The sequence below is a fragment of the Macaca mulatta genome, chromosome 1, assembly GCF_049350105.2.
Source record: "Macaca mulatta isolate MMU2019108-1 chromosome 1, T2T-MMU8v2.0, whole genome shotgun sequence".
Lineage (NCBI taxonomy): Eukaryota > Metazoa > Chordata > Mammalia > Primates > Cercopithecidae > Macaca > Macaca mulatta.
Genome location: NC_133406.1, coordinates 123,737,428 through 123,758,929, shown reverse-complemented (window position 1 = coordinate 123,758,929; position 21,502 = coordinate 123,737,428). Strand labels below are relative to the sequence as shown.

Genomic DNA, 21,502 nt, shown 5'->3' with positions numbered 1-21,502 from the left:
CCAATCATCCTGGTATTCCTGAAACTGAGCAGTTTCCTGGGATGTGAAATTTGGGTGCGGAAACTGGGAAGTCTGGGCACACCAGGTAACACTGGTCACTCAAATCTGGGTCCAAGAATCAAGAAGCATGCAAATTGCTATGAGATTGGCTCTTGTTTCTAGAACATTTCAAAGGACAGAACCAGGAAATACATGATTTTCTAAGAGACAAAATACATTGATGGGTCATGCTGGCATTATGTTGAACCCTATTCAGTTGCCAAGATTCAATGGTTTTTGACTAGAGAAACAGCAATTTCATATGGTTCAAATTAATACCTTTAAATAAATCCAGGGCTACAGTTTTTACTTAACCTAATCAATTTACAGCTGAATCTCCTTTCTTTCAAGCCAAACATCCCAATATTCAATAACAACAATATAAATATTCACTTGCACTTTCCTGCAGTACATACTGAACAGTAACCAAATACCAGCATTACCACTAACTATATAATTACTTAAAACATTACAATTTTTTTCTTTGTAGTTCTTTTTATCCTTAGAATGCAGCCCCTTGAAATACACACCCAAATTACTATGTTTTTAAAACACTTGGAATTGTTCCTCTAATTGGGGTTATTCCACAAACTTGATTCATGGCTTAGTACATTAGCTTCATTTGGCTTTAAATATTTTTGAGTTTCAGGTTCGCAAAAAAACTGAACAGAGGTTACAGAAAGTTTGCACATATACCCTGCCCCTACACATGCATAGCCTCCCCATTATCAACATCCCTCACCAGAGTGGCACATTTTTTAGAATTAATGAAACTACTCTGATACATCATTATCACTAAAAAATCCATACATTAGCATTCAGTTGTACATTCTGTGGGTTTGGACAAATGTATAACATCGTTACAGTATCATACAGAGTATTTTCACTGCCCCCAAACTCCTCTGTGTTCCACCTATTCATATTCCCTGCCAACCACTAATCTTTTTACAGTCTCCACAGTTTTGCCTTTTCCAGAATGTCATATAGGTAAAATTACATAGCATGTAGTCTGTTCAGATTGGATTCTTTGACTTAGTAATATGAATTTAAGTTTCCTTCATGTCTTTTCATGACTTGATAGTTCTTTTCAGTGCTGAATAATATTCTACTGTCTGTTTGTGCCACAGTTTGTTTGTCTATTCATTTCCCGAAGGACATCTTGGTTGCTTCCAAGTTTTGGCAATTATTAATAAAGATGCTATAACCATCCGTGTGCGGGTTTTTATGTCAACATAAGTTTTTTTTTAATGCCTTTGGGTAAATAGAAAGAAGCATGACTGTTGTGCTGAATGGTAAGAGTATGTACAGTTTTATAAGAAACTGCCAAACTGTCTTCCAAAGTGGCTGTACCATTTTGCATTCCCACTTGCAATGAATAAGAGTTGCTCCACGTTCTCACCAGCATTTGGTGCTGTCAGTTGCTCCACGTTCTCACCGGCATTTGGTGCTGTCCAGATTTTGGTCAGTGTGATAGGCATGAAGTGGTATTTCATTGTTGTCTTAGTTTCCATTTTCCTGATGCCTGTTGACATAGGACATGCCCAGCTAATTTTTGTAATTTTAGTAGAAATGGGGTTTCCCCATGTTGGCCAGACTAGTCTTGAACTCCTGACCTCAGGTGATTCACCTGCCTCAGCCTCCCAAAGTGCTGGGATTACAGGTGTAAGCCACTGCGCCCAGCCCAGGAATATCTTTTTATATCCCTACTTGCTCTCTGTATATCTTCTTTGGAGAGGTGTCTGATGAGGTCTTTCACTCATTTTTTTTTTGTTTGTTTTGTTTTGTTTTTTTTTTTTTTTGAGACGGAGTCTTGCTGTGCCCCAGGCTGGAGTGCAGTGGCGCACGATCTCGGCTCACTGCAAGCTCCACCCCGCCGGTTTCACGCCCTTCTCCTGCCTCAGCCTCCCAAGTAGCTGGGACTACAGGCGCCCGCCACCTCACCCGGCTAATTTTCTTGTATTTTTAGTAGAGACAGGGTTTCACCGGGTTAGCCAGGATGGTCTCGATCTCCTGACCTCATGATCCGCCCATCTCGGCCTCCCAAAGTGCTGGGATTACAGGCTTGAGCCACCGCGCCCGGCCTTTCACTCATTTTTTAATTGGGTTGTTTGTGTTTTTCTTGTTGAGTTTTAAGAGGTTTTTTTTGTATATTTTGGATAATAGTCTTTTATCAGATGTGTCTTTTGCAAATATTTTCTCCCAGTCTGTGGTTTGGCTTCTAATTCTCTTAAAATTGTCTTTCACAGAGCAATGTTTTTAATTTTAATGAAGTACAGCTTACCAATTACTTCTTTCATGAATCATGTCTTTGGTATTGCAGCTAAAAAGTCATCACCATATTCAAAGTTATCTAGGTTTTCTCTTATGTTTTAGGAGTCTTATGGTTTTATATTTTACATTTAGATGTATGGTCCATTTTGAGTACAATTTTGTGAAGGGCATAAGGTCTGTGCTTAGATTCATTTTTTTGCATGTGGATGTCCAATTGTTACAGCACTATTTGTTGAAAAGATCATCTTTTCTCCGTTGTGTTGCCTTTGCTCCTCTGTCAAAGATCAGTTGACCATATTTATGTTGGTCTATTTCTGGGCTCTCTATTCCGATTCACTGATCTATTTGTCTTTTATTTTTCCACCAATACCACACTATGTTGACTAGTGTAGCTTTATAGTAAGTCTTGAAGTTGAGGAGTATCAGTTCTCCAATTTTGTTCTCCTTCAATATTTTGCTGGCTATTCTGGTCTTTTGTCTGTCCATTTAACTTTAAAATCAGTTTGTTGATATCCACAAATGACTTCTGATATTTTGCTTGGGATTGCACTGAATTTATAGAGCCAATTGGAAATAACCGACATCTTCACAATAAGGAGTCTTCCTATCTATGAACATAGAATATCTCTCCATTTATTTTGTTCTTTGATTTTGTTCATCAGTTTTGTTGATTTTCTCATATAAATCTGGTATGTATTTTGCTAGACTTGTACCTAAGTATTGAATTTTTGGGGTGCTAAGGTAAATGGTGTTCTGTTTTAAACTTCAAATTCCACTTGTTCATTGCTGTTATATAGAAAAGTGATTGACTTTTGTATATTAACTTTGTATCCTACAACCTTGTTAGAGTTTTTTATTAGTTCCAGAAGGCTTTTTGTCAATTCCTTTGGATTATATACATAGATATTCATGTCATCTGAGAACCAAAACAAGTTTCTTTCTTTCTTCTCATCTGTATAAATTTTATTTCCTTTTCTTGTCTTATGGCATTAGTTAGTGCTTATAATACAATATTAAAAAGGAGTGGTGAGAAGAACATTCTTTCCTTGTTCCTGGTCTTAGTGGGAAAGCTTCAAGTTTCTCACCATTACAGATGATGTTAGCTGCAGGGTTTTTTGTAGGCATTTGTTAACAAATTGAAAAAGTTTCCCCTCTATTCCTAGTTTACTGAGAGTTTTTATCATAAATTGATGTTGGATTTTGTCAAATGCTTTTTCTGTATCTATTGGTATGATAATGTGATTTTTCTTTCATAGTCTGTCAATGTGATGGATTAACTGATTTTCATATGTTGAACCTGCCTTGCATACCTGAGATAAATACCACTTAGTCATGATGTATAATTCTTTCTATATACTGTTGGATCCAATTTGCTAATATTTTGTTTAAGATTTCTACATGTATGTTCACAAGAAATATTTGTCTTAATTTTCTTTTCTTGTATTGTTATTTGGTTTTAGCACAAGAATAATGCTGGCCTCACAAAATGAGTTGGAAAGTATGCCCTCTTCTTCTATCTTCTAAAATAGATTATAGAGAATTGATATTTCTTCCTTAAATATCTGGTAGAATTCACCAGTGAACCCATCTGAACCTGGTGCTTTCTGTTTTGGAAGATTATTAATTATTGATTTGATTTCTTTAAAATACCAGGCTCAAGTGATCCTCCCACCTCAGTCTCCCAAGTAGCGAGGACTACAGACACATGCCACAACACCTCAGTAATCTTTTAATTTTTAGTAGAGATAGGGTCTCCCTCTGTTGCCCAGGCTGGTCTCAAACTCTCAGCCTCAAGCAATCCTCCTGTCTTGGCCTCACAAAGTGTTGGGACTATAGGCATAAGCCACTGCATGCAGCCTTCTTTCTCAATTTTTAAAAGCAGAGTGCACATTCTTAATCACTATTCTTCCTGGTGGAAAGTCATAAAAGTCACAAGAGACCAACTTAAATCAGTCCAAAAATTCTCCTACTTCTGTTTCTGCCTGTTACATTTCATCTGGTTCAAACTTTGTTCAAATATTCTTAACATTCTTCATTTCAGTCTACATAATATTATTTCCTATGCTGCATTTCTTTCCTTCTCCTTTTTCCTACTTCTCCATATTTTTGTGTTTCTATGATGAATTTTTCCAATTTCTCCCATTTTTTTTAAGGAGTAAGATCAAAGGGTGTTTTTTTGAGGCTCTACCTGCAGGGTCCTTCAGTGACTTACTGCCTACAGGTAACATAATGTCCACCCCAGCTATGAAAAAAAAATCATCTAGTTGAACTCAGAAAAATGTTTGTTCTACATAACTTCAGGTCGAAGCTGAGCAATGTTTCTTTTATGTTCTTGGTCCATAAATGTGGACAACAGTTGGAAACTGGTACTCTAGAGAATATCCTCTTGCCTACTCCTTCAAAAAATATGCACTTTCCCTGGGCTCCTGATTACAGTTCTGTGTCAATGTGGAGGGTGTTACAATGACCCTACTTCTTCCCAGCAGTTATCTAAAAGAGAATGATGAAGTCCACTTGGTTTCTTTATCTGGAAATAACCTTTGACTCTCAAAGGTACTCAGATTTTCTTTTCCTCTTTCACAGCCAGATATATAACTGGCCTATTGGACTATCCCTCTTCTTACTTAAAGCCCAGGAATCTGGTTCCTACCCTCATCTATTCACAAGGTCTGTCAACAATGACCTCCGAAGTGCAAATCCACAACCTCTTCTACATTGTCCTCCTTAAACCATTGGTTGTACATAATGTTATACCAAATGTCCTGTCTCTTGAAACTCTTCCTGTATCCTGAATAACAACTACCAGTTTTATGGTGACTAACCATCATCAATACCCTTTCCCACATGCTATTTTATTTAATTTCCTCAGCCCTTGTAAAGTAAGTGTTATTATGCCCCACATTCACACTGCCAGTAAGCAATGAAATCAGGTCTAGGACACAGGTTTTCTCACTCCCAATCCTACGTTCTCTTCTATCCAGAATTTTCTACTGCCCTCAACTTCTCAATTTTCTAATCTGTGTAAGTCCGTCTATATTCACATGCTCCCATAAACCAGCTTTCTAACCTTGAGGTCTCTGAAAATCTGTAGCATGGGCATCCATGCTATCTACTCTGACCACAGATAAGGAGATAAGGAGGAGCAAACTGTAGGAGCATGACACAAAGGCAATAAATCATTGCTCACTAGCTTTCTTTCCATCTCCCAATGCCTTGGAGCTGCAATTTTCAAATGGTTTATCAATGGAAGTAAATTCCAATTCCAGATTATAATTCTACATCTTTGAGTTATCTTCTTACTTTCACTTACCAATACAGTGGGGAAGACACAGTGCTTTGAGTTCAGATGGAGTTGAATGTCAAATCCTGGCTTTGCTCTTAATAAATGTGTATATTTGGTCAAGTTATTTAGTCTCACTGTGCCTCAGATACCTCCTTTATAAATACCCACACCATTGGTTTGTTGTGTGGATTAAATGTGACACATTTATGTAAATCATTTACAGGAGTTTGTTGTGGAGGAGGCCTTCAGTAAATATTAGTTTATTCCCTCAATACAATAGGAGGTGGACAAGAACTCCATCGTCAATCTTAACTATCTCTAAAATTCTCCTTTAGATTGTGTTTAACTAGTTAATAACCCCATCACCCCATTTCTGGGTTGCAGTGATGGTATGACAGCAGATGTAATGGCTAAAATGACCACAAACCACAAAAAGGTCCTATTAGACAAAATGTTACAAGAAACATGAGAAAATGAGATTTAAGATCAAGTAACATTTGACCAATATCTACTATGTATATCTACATGGTATAGGTTTCTCTAGCTCACTCCTATGAATAAATCAAAGAAAACTTTAAACTTTGACTTGAGATGTATAGTCAGGATGGTATCATACAAAAACACTCTAGAATTCAAAGACCTAAATTTTAATTCTATCTCCAATACTTAAATGACCTTGGGCAAGTCACCCCACCTGGTTCAACCTGTCTCCTCATTCTTTTTTTTTTTTGAGACAGAGTCTTGCTCTATCACCCAGGCTGGAGTGCAGTGGCGCCATCTCAGCTTACTGCCAGCTCCACCTCCCGGGTTCACACCATTCTCCTGCCTCAGCCTCCTGAGTAGCTGGGACTACAGGTGCCTGCCACCATGCCCGACTAATTTTTTGTATTTTTAGTAGAGATGGGGTTTCACCGTGTTAGCTAGGATGGTCTCGATCTCCTGACCTCATGATTCGCCTGCCTCAGCCCCCCACAGTGCTGGGATTACAGGTGTGAACCATCATGCCTGGCCACCTGTCTCCTCCTTCTTAAAAGGTAAGTAACAACCGTCTGGCCAATCTAAAATGACAGTGGTGAGGAGGAAATGAGGCATTTATTTGAAGGGTTTGCTAAAGAAGAGCAGGCTAGTCAATGTGAGTTAGTTTGCTTCACTGACAAAACATTGGAAAGTTTAGATGAGAAATCAAAACCTGAAAAAGTAAGATCTAGTATTTAACTGTTATACTTTCACGGATTTATATCTGTTATGATGCATGTGGTTCCACACAAAAGCATTCAAAAATCATCACAGGGAAAAAAAAAAAAAAAAGATCCTAGACTGTTATTGTTCAAAAGAACCATTAAGATCATTAAGTTCAGTTCCTGGTTTGTACTTTTTTTTTTTTTTTTTAAATGAAAGGCCTCACATATTTATTACTGAACCCAGCCAACCAACGCATTCATAATAGATTCAGAGAGGAAAATACGTCGAACTCTCCAGAGAGTGGTGACATTTTCAGTTTGATACGGTAATGTGATCGTGACCTTCAGACAGCACAAATATATGTGCCATCTCATGTGCAATTCCTTATAGACCCAGCTTGGTTCTTCTCCAATGTCTCCTTTTGGAGTTGTACCTTATTTTATTTCCAGTTTTCATCCGAATCCACTGGGGAATGGGACGATTTTGCTTTTGTTTCTTGGCCAGGAATCGCTTAATCCTGAAAGTCTTGTGAGAAGACATGGCGAGAAGTGGAGGCAAGAATATACCACGATGGCGGAGAAAGGAAAAGAGGGGGCCCTGGTTTGTATTTTAAAAGGAGAAGGTCCTCTAACATGTGGTTAACAGAAACCAGGGTCAGAAGCCCAGATGTATGTCTCAGATGTCAACACTACTCCAGGATTTAAACCTAAGACCTATCAAGCAACATTCCTCAAACTTTCAAAATCTATTGTATATATGTGAACTATCAATTTGGAAGAAAATGTAAAAGAAGGATGGATGAATCACCATTATTTAATAATTAAAATAATTTTTTCAAATTAATAGTACTTATTTCAAATCAATAAGAGGAATATTATTCCCTCTTATGATCTTTTACTAGACTATCTACAAGGAAAGTAACCTTACTTTCAGTAAGAGTAATCTTACTTTGTGTCTTCAACTCTAATGGCAAACATAAAGTTAAAACTAGTACCAGGGCAAAATCTTTAAAAATCCCCTAAAATATTCCATGTAATTCTGTAGAGGGATCTTACTCAGAAATTATTTCCTTCAAGTATTTTGTCTCTTGGAACACTTAAAACTTTTCAAGATTTCAACTTGCTTGCTCTGTCTATATGTGGTCATCTTCTTCCTCCTTGTCAGTTAGATGCAGCATACATATACCAAAAGGCAAAAGCGTACTGGTTTTATTTTTTGTTCCCATTATAAAGCAACTATCTGCTTTTACAACAAATCGCATTTCCATATTGTATGCCTTAGGTATTATGTAACACTCAAAAGGTAGAATTAATAAAGGAGTGTTTGCTGCAAGCTTAACTATTATAACTTTGCAGCTTGTTTTAAAAACTTCTTGCAATTGTGTGACTTGTACAAACAGAGTGACACTTCTGTGGGTTTGATCTTTTCTCTGTCAGTTATAAATTGGAACTCATTTGCACTTTTTCTTTTTTTTCTCCATGTTTCATAACTTTAATAGAATATTCTAACTATTACGTACAAATTGAAAACACTGTATTCAGTTACAAATGTGTTCTAAGGTTAGGCTGAGCACTCTCTACAGGCCTGGTCAGTGCGGACACGGCCATCCCAGGCTGCCGGAGAGCACTGTCACCCACTTGGAAACCCCACTCACCAGCCACCAAGCAGTCACACCAAACCCGGACCTTCAGACAGGATGAATGGTAGGGCCCAGCAAGGGGGCTACTGAGAAAGCAGGACTTGACGCTCATATGCTCAAATGAAACGCAGGACTTCCCAGCCCAGCCCCTCACTGGAGAAGATCGCCGAATCCCGGCTCCGGCAGCAGGGCGGTGCCTATGTCACGAGGACAGGCTCGTGTCTTCAGCCCTGGTGGCAGGAAGCAGTGTTTCTTCCGCACAGCCCTTGCCCCTGCTAAGAAGTGGCACATCTTCCTGCTCAGGTCACCAGGGTGGTTCAGAAATGGCAAGGACGAGCGACAGCAAAAGGCCACAGTCCTCCCAGGCAAGAAGGGATAAACAAATATGAAGTGACCTATGGCAGCTCTCGCCTGAGGTGGTGTGCCACAACCCTGACCCAACCCTAAAAGAAGAAAATCAAGAAGCAATATCCTAAGGAGAACAGGGCCCTACTCTACACAGCCCTTTTGAGATGATTAGCATACAGCTGGTGATGCAGGCTGCACACTCGGCAGATTAAGCGGCTGGAAACAGCAAGTGGGTTTCTTCAAATGAAAGGGAAGAATTCAGTCCAACTGCAGGAGCGGTAGGAGAGGTTCTAGATCCCTGGAACCTCATCACCAGACCTCGGCCCTTTTTACCAAGTGACCCCCACCCCACCCCACCCCAGCGTGGTCTATGGAGCCCTCCCCCAGGGAAAGGCCCAGGCAAGTCCAGAGCTACAGGCACCAAGGCTGCAGAGGGTACTGGACGAAACCTCCTATTTCTGAAATGCATTTCAGTTGCCACTGTACAAGTTAAGCAAAACAATAAGGAAAAAAGAAAAGTGAAAGTGAAAATCACGCACTTGAAAACGAACTAGATGGAGTAAGCGCTGTCGACGGGATTGTGCCGCATGCGGCGAAGACTGAGGCCTCCCCTACAGGCCCGGAGTCCCGACAGCCGGTCTGCCAGGCGCCCACCTCCACTTCGTACTGCTGCTTGCATTCCGCCAGCTGGCTGGGTTCCTTGTTGGGGTTAATTTCCGCATCATCCTCATCTTCTCCCTCCTCGTCACCTTCTAATTCCTCCTCTTCTTCTTCATCTTCGTCAAAATTGTCATCGTCCTCATAGCACAGCCCATGGGAAAAGTGTCCAATTTAGACTATCCGCTCATGGAAAAAGAGTCCAATTTCCAAATCAGAGGCTAATACGAATTCAGAATCTTTATCCAGTGATTCTCTATCCCCAGACGCTTTCAGTGGATTGAATAAGTTGAAAAATGACTCACTGGATACTTGTTTAGTAATTGTTCTAACAGTGCCTCGACCCTTATGCTTCTGCTTTTTCTTGATGGTTTTGACAGTAACATTCTTTCCTTTCTTCCAGTCAATAGTACACACCTGTTACAGTCCATGATCTCAGGACCTGCAAATGAAAATGGATCAGCCTTATCTGGTTCTGATTTCATCTTGCAGGTTTTCCTCAGGACTGAGTTAGTAAAGTAGTCGTTGGGTTCAAAGTGGAACTCTAATATAAAAGACATAGGCTGTCCAGGGTCAGAAAACTTCACTTTAATATCCTGCAGGTGTTTCAAGATTGGTTCATCATACTCCTGGACTAATTCTAAAGATGGTAAACCAGAACTCTGGAATTCCTTTGGGATTTGGCTCTTCAGCTGTTGCTGCTGCTTTTTCTGTTATGACTACTTTATTTTTTTCACGTCTCCAGCCAATGTCTCCTCCTCTTCATTTTCACTGTGCCATTCTGATTCCATATCAGATGTTGGTTCAACATCACCGGTGATAAATTCTTTTCTCTTGATAAAGAGAGGCTGGTATAATGCTGTGTACTTTCTTCCCAAGTCATGAACTTCTTCATAGAACTTGGCTTCTATATGAGTGCATCTCACCTGAATTTGTTTCAATGCATTAATTCTTCTTTTTACTGCTTTAGGTAAAGTTTCCATGTAGCTGGAAGGGGTGTGAGGGGCATTGTCAAGTCGCTCCTGTAAAGCTGCCACAACTCCAGGATTCTGCATCACCTGATCCATGAGCTTTTCCGTATTACTTGCATTTTTAGCAGCTTCCACGGAATCTGAAGGAATCCCATCTGAAAAACTGTTATCTGCCATCTGAATGTTTTTATCCCCTTGTCTGGTAAACCAAGTCCCGTGAGTAACTAGGCTAAGGCCACTCAGGCCTGTCCTCGGGGAGTGCACGCCGCCCATCTCGCTCGCACCGCACAGCTCCCAACAGCTAAGAAGTCATGCCAAGGACTTTCTTCCCAGTCAGACATGCCCTCGGCCACAGGAAACTTAAAATCGAAACCCCAGTTAGCCCAGCCTGACCCCACAGAGGCTCACGATGACCACTGCCCTACGGAAAAACTGAAATTCCTAAACATCTAATAAAGAGGTCCTGGACGTCTCCAACTAAAAAACGAGAAGCCTGAACGCTCCTCCCGGCATGCTGCTAGGGCCGCGGGGTACACGGGGCTGGCCAAGCTAGCGGGCTCACTGCAGTCTACGCCTCCTCCGCTGGGCCGCCGCCGTGGAAGCCGCCCGCAATGCAGAACAAAGCGCCTTGACCTTCAGGACGGTGGGCGGCAGGGCGGGCCGCGCCAGGTGCTGGGAGGGACCGCCCGCCCTCGCCCCCGCCCCAGGCTCCAGGCCCCAAGCCCCAGGCCCGCAGTTGCGGCTGCCGCTGTCCGCCCTGACGAGGACGTCCACTTTTTCTTCTTGAAAAATGTCTTTCCCAAAAGTTACTCTGCTTTGTCTGAAAATAACATAACTTTAATGGCTTTAAGTTATTCTTTGAAAGGGTTCGGAAAAGACAATAAACGGGAGACTTAGAGTGGCTCACCAGTTAAAATCCAAGTTTCTTATATTTCTTGTATTTGCTAATTTCCCTTATCTGTTTCAGCTGCTTGTTCAGAAAAATTTCATTCATAGACTCACCTTATCCCAGCCCTAGAGACCCATATTCTCTATTTGCCTTGGAATCCTGTTCACTATTTACAATGATATTATTCTGAATAACAATATTTACTATTTTCATCTTTTCTTTTATATTTTAAATAAACCACTTTCAAGTCACTGACCTTTTTGTTTGTTAAACTGGGGATATAATGTAAAAAACATAATAAAAATTGCAAATGTAAATAATACTAAAACAACATTAGAAAATCATAGCCAAGACAGATTGTCGTGATATTAACTTAGTGTTAGGCCTAAGGAAACAGATCAAATGCATGTTCCTGTAGTAGATATGTAACCTTTGAGAACATAATGATTATTAACAATATTACAGAGCAGCACTGTGAATAGTTAAAACCATGGGCTCTAGAGCCAGACAGCCTCTACTCAAAGCCAGGTTCTGCCACTTACTAGCTGTTACCTTGGGCAAACAACTTAAACTCTCTCTCTGTTGGTTTCTCACCAGGAAATAGGGATAAGTGAAGATTGAATTAATTAACATATGTATTAGAATGGTGCTCAACACAGAAAGTGCTAAATAATGTTAGCTTTACATCTATAATGGGGTTTCTGTTAAAAATTGTAACTTGTTTTACATTTCAAAATTGTGAACCTTAGGTTAGTCACCACATCTGTGGTTTGAAAGCCTCCATGACACATTTAGTTATTTACTCACCACTGCTTGGGATACAGGTTTCCGGAATGATTGATGATGTTCTTTTAAATAATGGATTGCTAGCAGTACACTGTACTTTTTGTGGAAGATCATTTTCCATCTTAAAATATATACGGGTTGAGTTATGTTTACATTGCTCCAAAGGACAATCCCATGAGTACGTGTTAAGTTGTGGATGAGTGTTGTAATGCTCCGGTATCATGCACTGGACTTCAATGCTTCCATTAGTCAATGCACAAGTTAGTGTAGGAGATGGAAGAGGCTCTGGAAAAAAAAAAAGTGTAATATTTAGTACAGAAAATAGTAATATTTAGACTCATCATCTGCAAATTTATGAAGAGCTCCCAACTTCCTTATGAGCTTGAAAGGATGAGCAGACAAACTCCTTGAGCATCAAGGACTGAGAATTCTTTCTTTTGCTAGGTCAGACCTACCTGTTCAAATTTAACAGAATAAATTCAGACCCTTACATGGTTTTGCTCTGGGTCCCCACCCAAATCTCATCTTGAATTGTAATCCGCATGTGTCAAGGGAAGGACCTGGTGGGAGGTGATTGTACCATGGGGGGTGGTTTCCCCATGCTATTCTCATGATAGAGAGTGAGTTCTCATGACATCTGTTGGTTTAAAAGTGTATGGCAGTTCTCTCTCTCTCCTGCTGCCTTGTGAAAAAAATGCTTGCTTCTCCTTCGCCTTCCGCTGTGATTGTAAGTTTCCTGAGGCCTCCCCAGCCATATGGAACTGTGAGTCCATTAAACCTCTTTTCTTTATAAATTACCCAGTCTCAGATAGATCTTTATAGCAGTGTGAAAACAGACCAGTACAGGCCCCAAATCCCTTATCCTCAATTCTGAAATCAAAAAATCTCTGAAGCCAAAAGAGTCTTCACAAGTTGGTAGCAAAATCATTAAGCTGCAAACCCTGACCTGACCTGAATTAACACAAGGATTTATAGTCTTTATTTTCTCACTTACTTCAAATATTCATTATCGTTTCACCACAAAAATATTCCTGTGCTTGGCAGGACACAGTGGCTCATGGCTATACATACTCCCAGCACTTTGGGAGGCTGAGGCAGCAGGATGGCTTGAGGTCAAGAGTTCAAGACCAGCCTGGGCAACATAGCAAGACCCTGTCTTTATAAAAAGTTTAAAGATCAGCCAGCAATGATGGCTCCTGCCTATAGTCTCAGGTACTTGGGACTACTTGAACCAAGGAGTCTGAAGCTACAGTGAGTTATGATTGTGCTAATTCACTCTAGCTCACTGCACACACTGGGCTATGACTGTATCAGACTGAGACCTCTAAATATATAGGAATGAAATAAATACTTGTTCCTATGCTTGACCCACAGGGTGCTCCCCATAATTAAGTGGGGTGCTTAATATGCAGAGGAAATATCTTGTATTACCTTTCCAAAATGTAAAAAAGAAATTTTAATTCCATAACACATCTGACTCAAAGCATTTTGTGAAAGATGGAGCTACACAGAGCCTTGTCAGGCCTGCCTATTGGTTGGGTTGGCCCTATTAATAGGCAGCGCCGGGTGCAGCATGTGTCACAGACCTGCCAGTCCAGAGGCCTCACTCCCACCCTTCCTCTAAGAAGCGCCTCCTATTGGCTAAGGCAGCGTGGATCTATGAGTTAAGACACTAACATGTCACATTCTGCCATTGTTGCCCTTTAAAAGCCTCAAGGCTAATTACTTTGTCCTACTGGTCCTTTATTTGTTAATTCATATGCCTTCTTGCATTTCAGCTACCCTCCAGCAATTAATCATAAGAGGCTTGAGGAAACATGCAAAAACATATGTAATATACAACAATGGTCATGGTAGCACTGGGATAATAAAGTATTGATACATTATAAACATCTATTAGAAGAGCATCTAAGTAAATTTAGGTTCACCAAGATAATGGAATACTATGTTGTCATTTAAAATGATGTTTTATAATATAAAACAAGTTAATAGCTTATGCTTCAATTATAATCTGAAAAATAAAAGTGTTTAATGGTTCCCCCATCTTCTCCTCCTCCTCCTGAATTCCTTCTCGCTCAGTTAAATAATGTACCCAGCTGCCTTGGTAGAAACCAGAGGCACACACTGACTTCCCTTTCTACTTGGGGCTTCCTAGCTTTTAAGTTTAATCTAGCTCACATAAGTCCTTACATACTTCCTTAAGATTTTCTTAAATTAAAAAGACTTTTAATCATCTTTTAAGCAGTGGAATTTCTCTGAATTAAATCTTCAGTGCAATCCAGTCCAATGGATAAGAAGTTGCTCTAGTTGACTCAAAATTGAAAGCCTAGAGCCCTGCTCCCCTAACTTCCTGTGGTCCCTTTGCCAACCCCACCCAATAGCAGCCCTCAGGGGACTTCCAAGGAACATGCATCCCCAGAATAGTTCAAAAATGCCTGTTCTCAGTATTTCATATACTTATGCCTGCCTCTGTAACTAGGCTGGGCATTTCTCAGTGGCAGAAAACCAAGCTTTCTACTTCCTTAGAAATGGTCCTTTGAGGCCGGGCGCGGTGGCTCAAGCCTGTAATCCCAGCACTTTGGGAGGCCGAGGCGGGTGGATCACGAGGTCAGGAGATCGAGACCATCCTGGCTAACATGGTGAAACCCCGTCTCTACTAAAAATACAAAAAAAAAACTAGCCGGGCGTGGTGGCGGGCGCCTGTAGTCCCAGCTACTCGGAGGCTGAGGCAGGAGAATGGCGTGAACCCGGGAGGCGGAGCTTGCAGTGAGCCGAGATCGCGCCACTGCACTCCAGCCTGGGTGACACAGCGCGAGACTCCGTCTCAAAAAAAAAAAAAAAAAAAAAGAAATGGTCCTTTGAAGCATTTCTCAAATTTTAAGGTGCATAAGAATCACCAAGGGTGCTTGTTAAAAATACAGATTCCTGAGCCCCACCATCCCAGGTACGTCTGATGTGTGTGCCCTATTCGTTCTGTTACAGATTCTAATGTATTGATCTAGCTCTGCCAATGTCTAGTCTTTCATCCAGCACTTTCTGAACTGAACAGAGGTGCATCATCAGCCCCAGAGACTGTGCATCTTTGGAGGACAAAGACTAGGTATGCCTCACCTTTCAACCACGGCACCTGACATAACGCAAGGCACACAGATGGCTCCTCACAAGTAGTACTGGACAGATGGGGAGACAGATGGATAGAAGGATAGATTCAGAGAGACAGTCTTCAAACAAAATGTAAATTCTTCTACCAGCTACCGCCAAAGAGGTACAGTATGGTGTTTAGCATGGACTCAGAAGCCCAACTGCTTGAATTCATATCCCAGCTTCATGACAGCTAAGAGCCATTTGACATTGGACAAGTTACTTAAATCACCTGTGTCTAGGTTTCCTCCTTTCTACAAGGACACAAATAGCACTTACTCTATTAGACTGTAATGAGATTAAATGAGTTAATACAGATAATAATCAATATGTGAATTAACATGTAGTGCCTGCACAGAGTAAGTAGTTAACAAATGCTAGCTGTAATAGAGCACATGGCCATTGGCTGTGAGTTTCCAACTCCAGGAAGCCAAGGCTCCCCAGAGGGTATATGTGATATGATGAGAAGAGTCACTGACTGGGAGTTGGGACATTTGATCAAACCTTAGCCTTGGCCTGCTATGTGACCTGGGACCACAGTCCTTTTAGGAGCTGGAAGTTTTAAGAAAGCATCCATCCAGGTCTCTTGTTCTACAAACAGAAACGGACGCCTAAATTGTCTTATTTTCATCTGTGAAAGGGAATGCTGTATCAGGCCATTGTAAAGGTCAAACAGAATATGGCTGAATGCCACATGCAGGGTTTGTAAAAAAGAAAAGAAAAGAAAAAAAAAAAACAGAATATGAAAGTAATTTGAGGGGAAACATGGAGAAGTGTTAGTATTATCTTCTAAGTTGCTAGAACTCCCTTGACTATATAGAAGCTCTTTCTAGCTATCTCATTACACAACAGTTGCCAGATAGCAAATGTAGAAGGGCCTATCCAACTCATCTAAAAGTGTGCAAGCCTTTCTGCAGCACCTAGATCACAGTTTCTACACCTTAGATCTTTTCCTTCTATACATCTTTCACATTTTCTTGCTGCCCGCGGGACTCACCACAGCTGTATCTAACAAATACTGGTGATACCTCTACTTTAAGCAGCATTAAACTGGCAAGAAATGTGTCTACTTCCTCCCTAAGACAATTAGTCAATTTATAATCAATGAATTGAGTTCACTGCTGTGTAAAAAATGAGAATTTCTTACACATATCTGATGACATTTTATAGAAATATGTGTATATTTTCACAAATTTTAGTAAAGGTCAAGTATCAATCCAGCCCAGTTAAGGACAGGGCAGTTAATTCTACTTACATAAAAATCATCATCTGAGATGTGATGAAGGTCCATAAAAAGATGGGAAAGGACTAATAAACATCAGAAGTAGAAATTTTAAGGGGACTTTTGGGTATAGAGGAAAGCCAGATCTCAATGTACACACAGAAGGAAGTGGATGCCCTGAATTTAGGAAGTGCCAGGAAATCCCCCTGTCCAAAATATACTCACTGGAAGTCTCCTATTAGGTCTGGTGTCTCTAGAAGATTACCAGGTTACTAAAACAAGTGTTAACATTACCTCAAGGAAGTATGACTTCCTCATTTCTTAAAAAAAAAAAAAAAAATTGTGTGACCAATCATTTTATCATGCAGATGTGAAACCTAGAGTCATCTTATGTCTTTTTACAACCAAAACCTATATCTTGCAGACTCTTTCTTAGACCGTCTATCTACCTGGATGATCACAGTAGCTTCTAACTTGACATCTCCTCTCTTTAATCCATCATAAGTATTCTCCATCACATTAATCTTCCAAAAATGTATTTTATCAAGTCACCTCCTTGCTCCAGTATAGGATACAATGGCTCCCCACTGCTACAAGCTGATGTCCAAACTCTCAAACCAGGACTTTAAGTCCCACACTCAATACTATCAATATCACTGCCTCCTGCTCAAAACTCACCTCCCCTGTACTTTCCTCCTCTGCAGGCTTCCTAAGGTCTATCCAGTTGGTCTGACCACCAAAACCATACCTTTGCTGAGTTGCCATAGAATGTTTTATTTAATTAATGTATTTAGCTAGTTAGTTATTTTGAGGCAGGATCTTGGTCTGTCACCCAGGCTGGAGTGCAGAGGCACAATCACGGCTCACTGCAGCCTCAGCCTCCTGGGCTTGAGGGATCCTCCCACCTCAGCCTCTTGAGTAGCAGGGACTACAGGCATGCGCCACCATGCCTGGTTAATTATTTTATTTTTGTAGAGATGGAGTCTTGCTATGTTGCCTAGGCTGGTCTTGAACTACTGGGCTTAAGCAACCCTCCCTCCTTGGCCTCACAAAGTGCTGGGATTATAGCCTTGAGCCACAATGCCCAGCCTAGAATATTTTAAATTAAATTATTTTAAAACATTTCATCAAGTTTAAGAGGAGAAACTTATTCAAATGTTTTGAACTTAGTTTTACAAACTCTATAAAACGGGCTCTTAAAATGTTTGATCTAAATTCTGACTCAATCTTCTTGTTTGTTGGCCTTGTCTGTAAACTACCAGATCCCTAATGTCCACGTTTTAAAGATTCTACTTTTTCAAAGAAATCTTCTAAGAGTATGCTTTGACATCTTAGCAAGCTGTATTTGTCTAAACAGAGTCCATAGGGGTCAGACCTCACACAGCTTTGCAGGTCACTTTACACATTCTAGCTTTAACAGAGTTAGATGGGGCCATTAGAAAGTTCCACACAGATGAGTGACATGATCTGACTTCTGTTTTAAAAAGATCATTCTGGTAGAACCAATACAACTTCCTGGTGGAGTGAATGTGGTGTTCAAGAAAAACAGAGGTATCAAGGATGACATCAAGGTTTCAGACTGACCAGCTGAAAGGATGGGCTGCCATTAACCAAAAGGGAAAAGATTTGGGGAGGAGCAGGTTTTAAGGGGAAGATAATGAGCTTACTTCTGGACATGGGATATTTGAAAGGCCAATTAGATATCTGAGTGGAGATGTACAGTGGGCAGTCAGGTATACACATAAGGAGCTCGGCGGGGTACTCTGGGCTAGAGCTCTAGATCTGTGCATTATTAGCACTGAGATGATATTTAAAGCCCTGACACAGGATCAGCTCACCCACTGGCTATGAACGCAGGCAGAAAAGGAAAGAGACCCAAGGCTTAAGCCTTGATGTTTCCAGTGTTAAGAGGTTGGGGAAATGAGGAAACCAGCACAAGAAGATGAAAAGGAATAGTCAGTGTGTTAGAAAGAAATGTGAAACCAGGCGCAGTGGCTCACGCCTGTAATCCCAACACTTTGGGAGGCCGAGGCAGGTGGATCACCTGAGGTCAGGATTTCGAGACCAGCCTGACCAACATGGTGAAACCCCATCTCTACTAAAAATATAAAATTAGCCAGGCATGGTGGTGCATGCCTGTAATCTCAACTGTTCGGGAGGCTGAGGCAGAAGAATCGCTTGAACCCGGGAGGCATAGGTTGCAGTGAGCTGAGATTGTGACATTGCACTCCAGCCTGGGCAACAAGGGCGAAACCCCCTCTCAAGAAAAAAAAAAAAAAAAAAAAGGAAGAAAGAAACGTGAATAGGGTGGTATCCTGGACATCAAGTGAAGACAGTACTTGGAGGAGGGAGTGATCAGCTATGTCAAAAGCTGCTGAGATGTCAAGAATGACATGGACTGAGAATGAACCACTGGATTTATTAACAAGGAGGTCTAGAGGAGCTTTGGCTTAGCAGTGCAGATGAAAGCCTACTTGGAGTGGGTTAAAAGTGAATATAAGGGATCAGAATAAGTGAATATGGACAACTTCTTCAAGGAGATTTTCTATAAAGTGAAGACAAAGAGTTGGTGGTGGTTGCTGGCGGGGTAGGGGGATCATGAGAAAGTTTTGACGACAGTGTATATGTATGCCACTTAAAATGAACCATCAACTTATGGGGGAAATTCTCATCAGGAGAGAGTGGGTAGAAGCACTAGGGTGATATTCCCGAGGATGGTGAGAGGAGGTGGGATCCAGGGCACGCGTGGAAAGTTTAACCTCAGGTGAGAACTCAGAAAGTCCATTCATATCAGGAGAGAAAGCAGGGCCTACAGGCTCAGGTACAGGTAGGAAGGTAGGCAGGTGGTGAGAGCTTGTGGAAATTGCCCTCTGCTTATTCTCCTTAGTGAAATAAGAAGCAAAGCCTTCAGCTCAAGAGTGAGTCTGGAGAAGGAGGTATTCGAGATTTGAGGAGAGAAAAAGTAACTGCTAGGAGAGTGGCTAAGTGAACAGGCTAGGAAATACCAGACTTAACTGAGGTAAGTGATTAGAAATTAAAAGTGCAGGACTTTGCAGGGTGGTGTATTTTTCTGCAACCACATGGGTGTGAGCACAGAATAGGCAAAGCACCGGACTTAACCTAGCTGTAATCTGGCTATGTGAGTTTAACAAGCCAACAAAGGAGCAAGGAAGCCAAGTGTGTCTGCGGCGGACTGAGTCAAGTAAGTGACAGCAGCACTCAGGCTGAGTAGGGAGGGCAGCAGGGACATCAGGTGTGTGAAGGACTGTCATCATCAGCATCATCAAGGACAGGGCATGGTGGCAGAGTGCGACACCTGACATTGAGGTAATGATGAGTTCTCGGTTACATGTATGAGTAGTGGGTAACGCAGAGGACAAGATCCTTTCAGGAGAGGAGATCAAGGAAAATACTGACAGAATTTTAATTTAAATATTGCAACCACCAAGACACCAAGAATGTTAGAAACCATGAAAATGAGGCAGGCCTTAAAATGACCAAGAAATACTGGCATGTGAGGCAGGGGCCTATACAAGACTGCAACACAAAACGGGCTTTAGGGACCAGGGAGGAGTGTTAGTGAGAAGCAGGGAGAAATGTGTCCCCTATATCTAGTTTCAGTTTAAAATGGTGCAGGAGCCGGGTGTGGTGGCTCACACCTGTAATCCCAGCACTTTGGGAGGCTGAGGTGGGTGGATCACCTGAGCTCAGGAGTTTGAAACCAGACTGGCCAACACAGTGAAACCCCGTCTCTACTAAAATACAAAAATTAGCCAGGCATGGTGGTGTGCGCCTGTAATCCCAGCTACTTGGGAGGCTGAGACAGTAAAATCGCTTGAACCTGGGAGGCGGAAGTTGCAGTGAGTCAAGATTGTGCCACTGTACTCCAGCCTTGGTAACAGAGCGAGATTCCTCAAAATAAATAAATTAATTAAGTAAAACGGTGCAGGAGGAAAATCAGTCTCCCCGCTGTGTGGGGAAGCAGGAACTTTGTAGAGTAACATCTATCAGTGGAGCCCAAAGAGTTCTAAGCTAACTGCTGTCACTACATCTCTTTCCAGAACATTCCTAGTAAGACAACTGATACTGTTCTCCCGACACCTTGCTTAGATTCTCTCCTCACCCAGAGGAATGACAAAGGAATTGAAAGTAGCTAGCTCCTGTATACCACCAGAAAAGGAGAAAACCCTGACAATAAGTAACATCTAATTCTTTTCTCATAGACCATTGATTTGTGTTAGTCTCTGAAAACAGACTAAAAAAAAAGGAATTGAAAGTAGCTAGCTCCTGTATGCCACCAGAAAAGGAGAAAACCCTGACAATAGGTAACATCTAATTCTTTTCTCATAGACCATTAGTTTGTGTTAGTCTCTGAAAACAGACTAAAAAAATGGAAATTTGCCATTTTAAACAAATCAACTGATGGAATACTCACCAAGTACATAAAGAAAGAACTTCATGGTATCGGTAATATTTGGCGATTCCATTTCATACTCATCTTCGTCTGATAATGTTAAGTTGTAGATAGTGAGGCTACCTGACACAGTGTCCAAATAAACCCTATCTTTAAAAGATGAGAAAGCTCTGAATTCAGAATTTTCCCGTTCTGCAACTTTATCCTTTTGTTTTTTCCATAGGATTTCTGTTAAAGGTATATTGCTTGGTACATGGAAAGTGACATTCTTATGCAGAATGCCATATGTTTGTTGGGAAATACAGCTGATGAAACCTAGGAGAGAAAAAAAAATGGTTAGAAAAAACAACATGACTTTAGTGGCAGAAATTATTCATCAGGTACTTTTTATGCTAAGCTGACAAACTGCTGACACAAAGTACAGGAAGTAAGAACATGTTTGACAATGTAGAGCTTACTCTTTAATAGAAAACTGGGACCTGCATAAATCCAAGAAATGGACTCAACATTCATGGAACACCAACCATGTTCCAGGTACCACGGGCTGTGCTGGGAATATGGGGTTGTTCCAGGCCCTCCAGGAGCCTCACCTGTGGAGAAGACAGGGAGCAGGCTCTACATCAGGGGCTGCATGAGGGGAGCTGCCTGGTCTAGGGCCTC

General features: G+C 41.1%; 2 protein-coding genes and 1 pseudogene across 3 annotated transcripts in view; all 3 read right to left on the bottom strand.

Moving 5' to 3' along the window:
• CD58 (CD58 molecule) overlaps window positions 1-21,502 on the bottom strand; it is a 56,125-nt gene that overhangs the window by 9,706 nt on the left and 24,917 nt on the right. For both annotated transcript variants that reach the window (XM_015147245.3, NM_001267785.1), the window contains 2 exon segments: window positions 20,864-21,157; window positions 12,087-12,350 (listed from right to left, as the gene is read on the bottom strand). In XM_015147245.3, coding sequence (XP_015002731.3) covers window positions 12,087-12,350; window positions 20,864-21,157 — 558 coding nt within the window.
• LOC107000401 (large ribosomal subunit protein eL39) lies at window positions 7,010-7,336 on the bottom strand. Its single transcript, XM_015149006.3, has one exon. It carries the CDS (start codon window positions 7,313-7,315, stop codon window positions 7,160-7,162), a length of 156 nt encoding a protein of 51 aa, XP_015004492.3. The 5' UTR covers window positions 7,316-7,336; the 3' UTR covers window positions 7,010-7,159.
• On the bottom strand, window positions 9,161-10,801 carry LOC107000399 (nucleosome assembly protein 1-like 4 pseudogene; annotated as a pseudogene).

Excerpts from the sequence above, each read along its gene's own strand:
- LOC107000401 (XM_015149006.3), bottom strand. The coding sequence starts at position 7,315 with ATGTCTTCTCACAAGACTTTCAGGATTAAGCGATTCCTGGCCAAGAAA.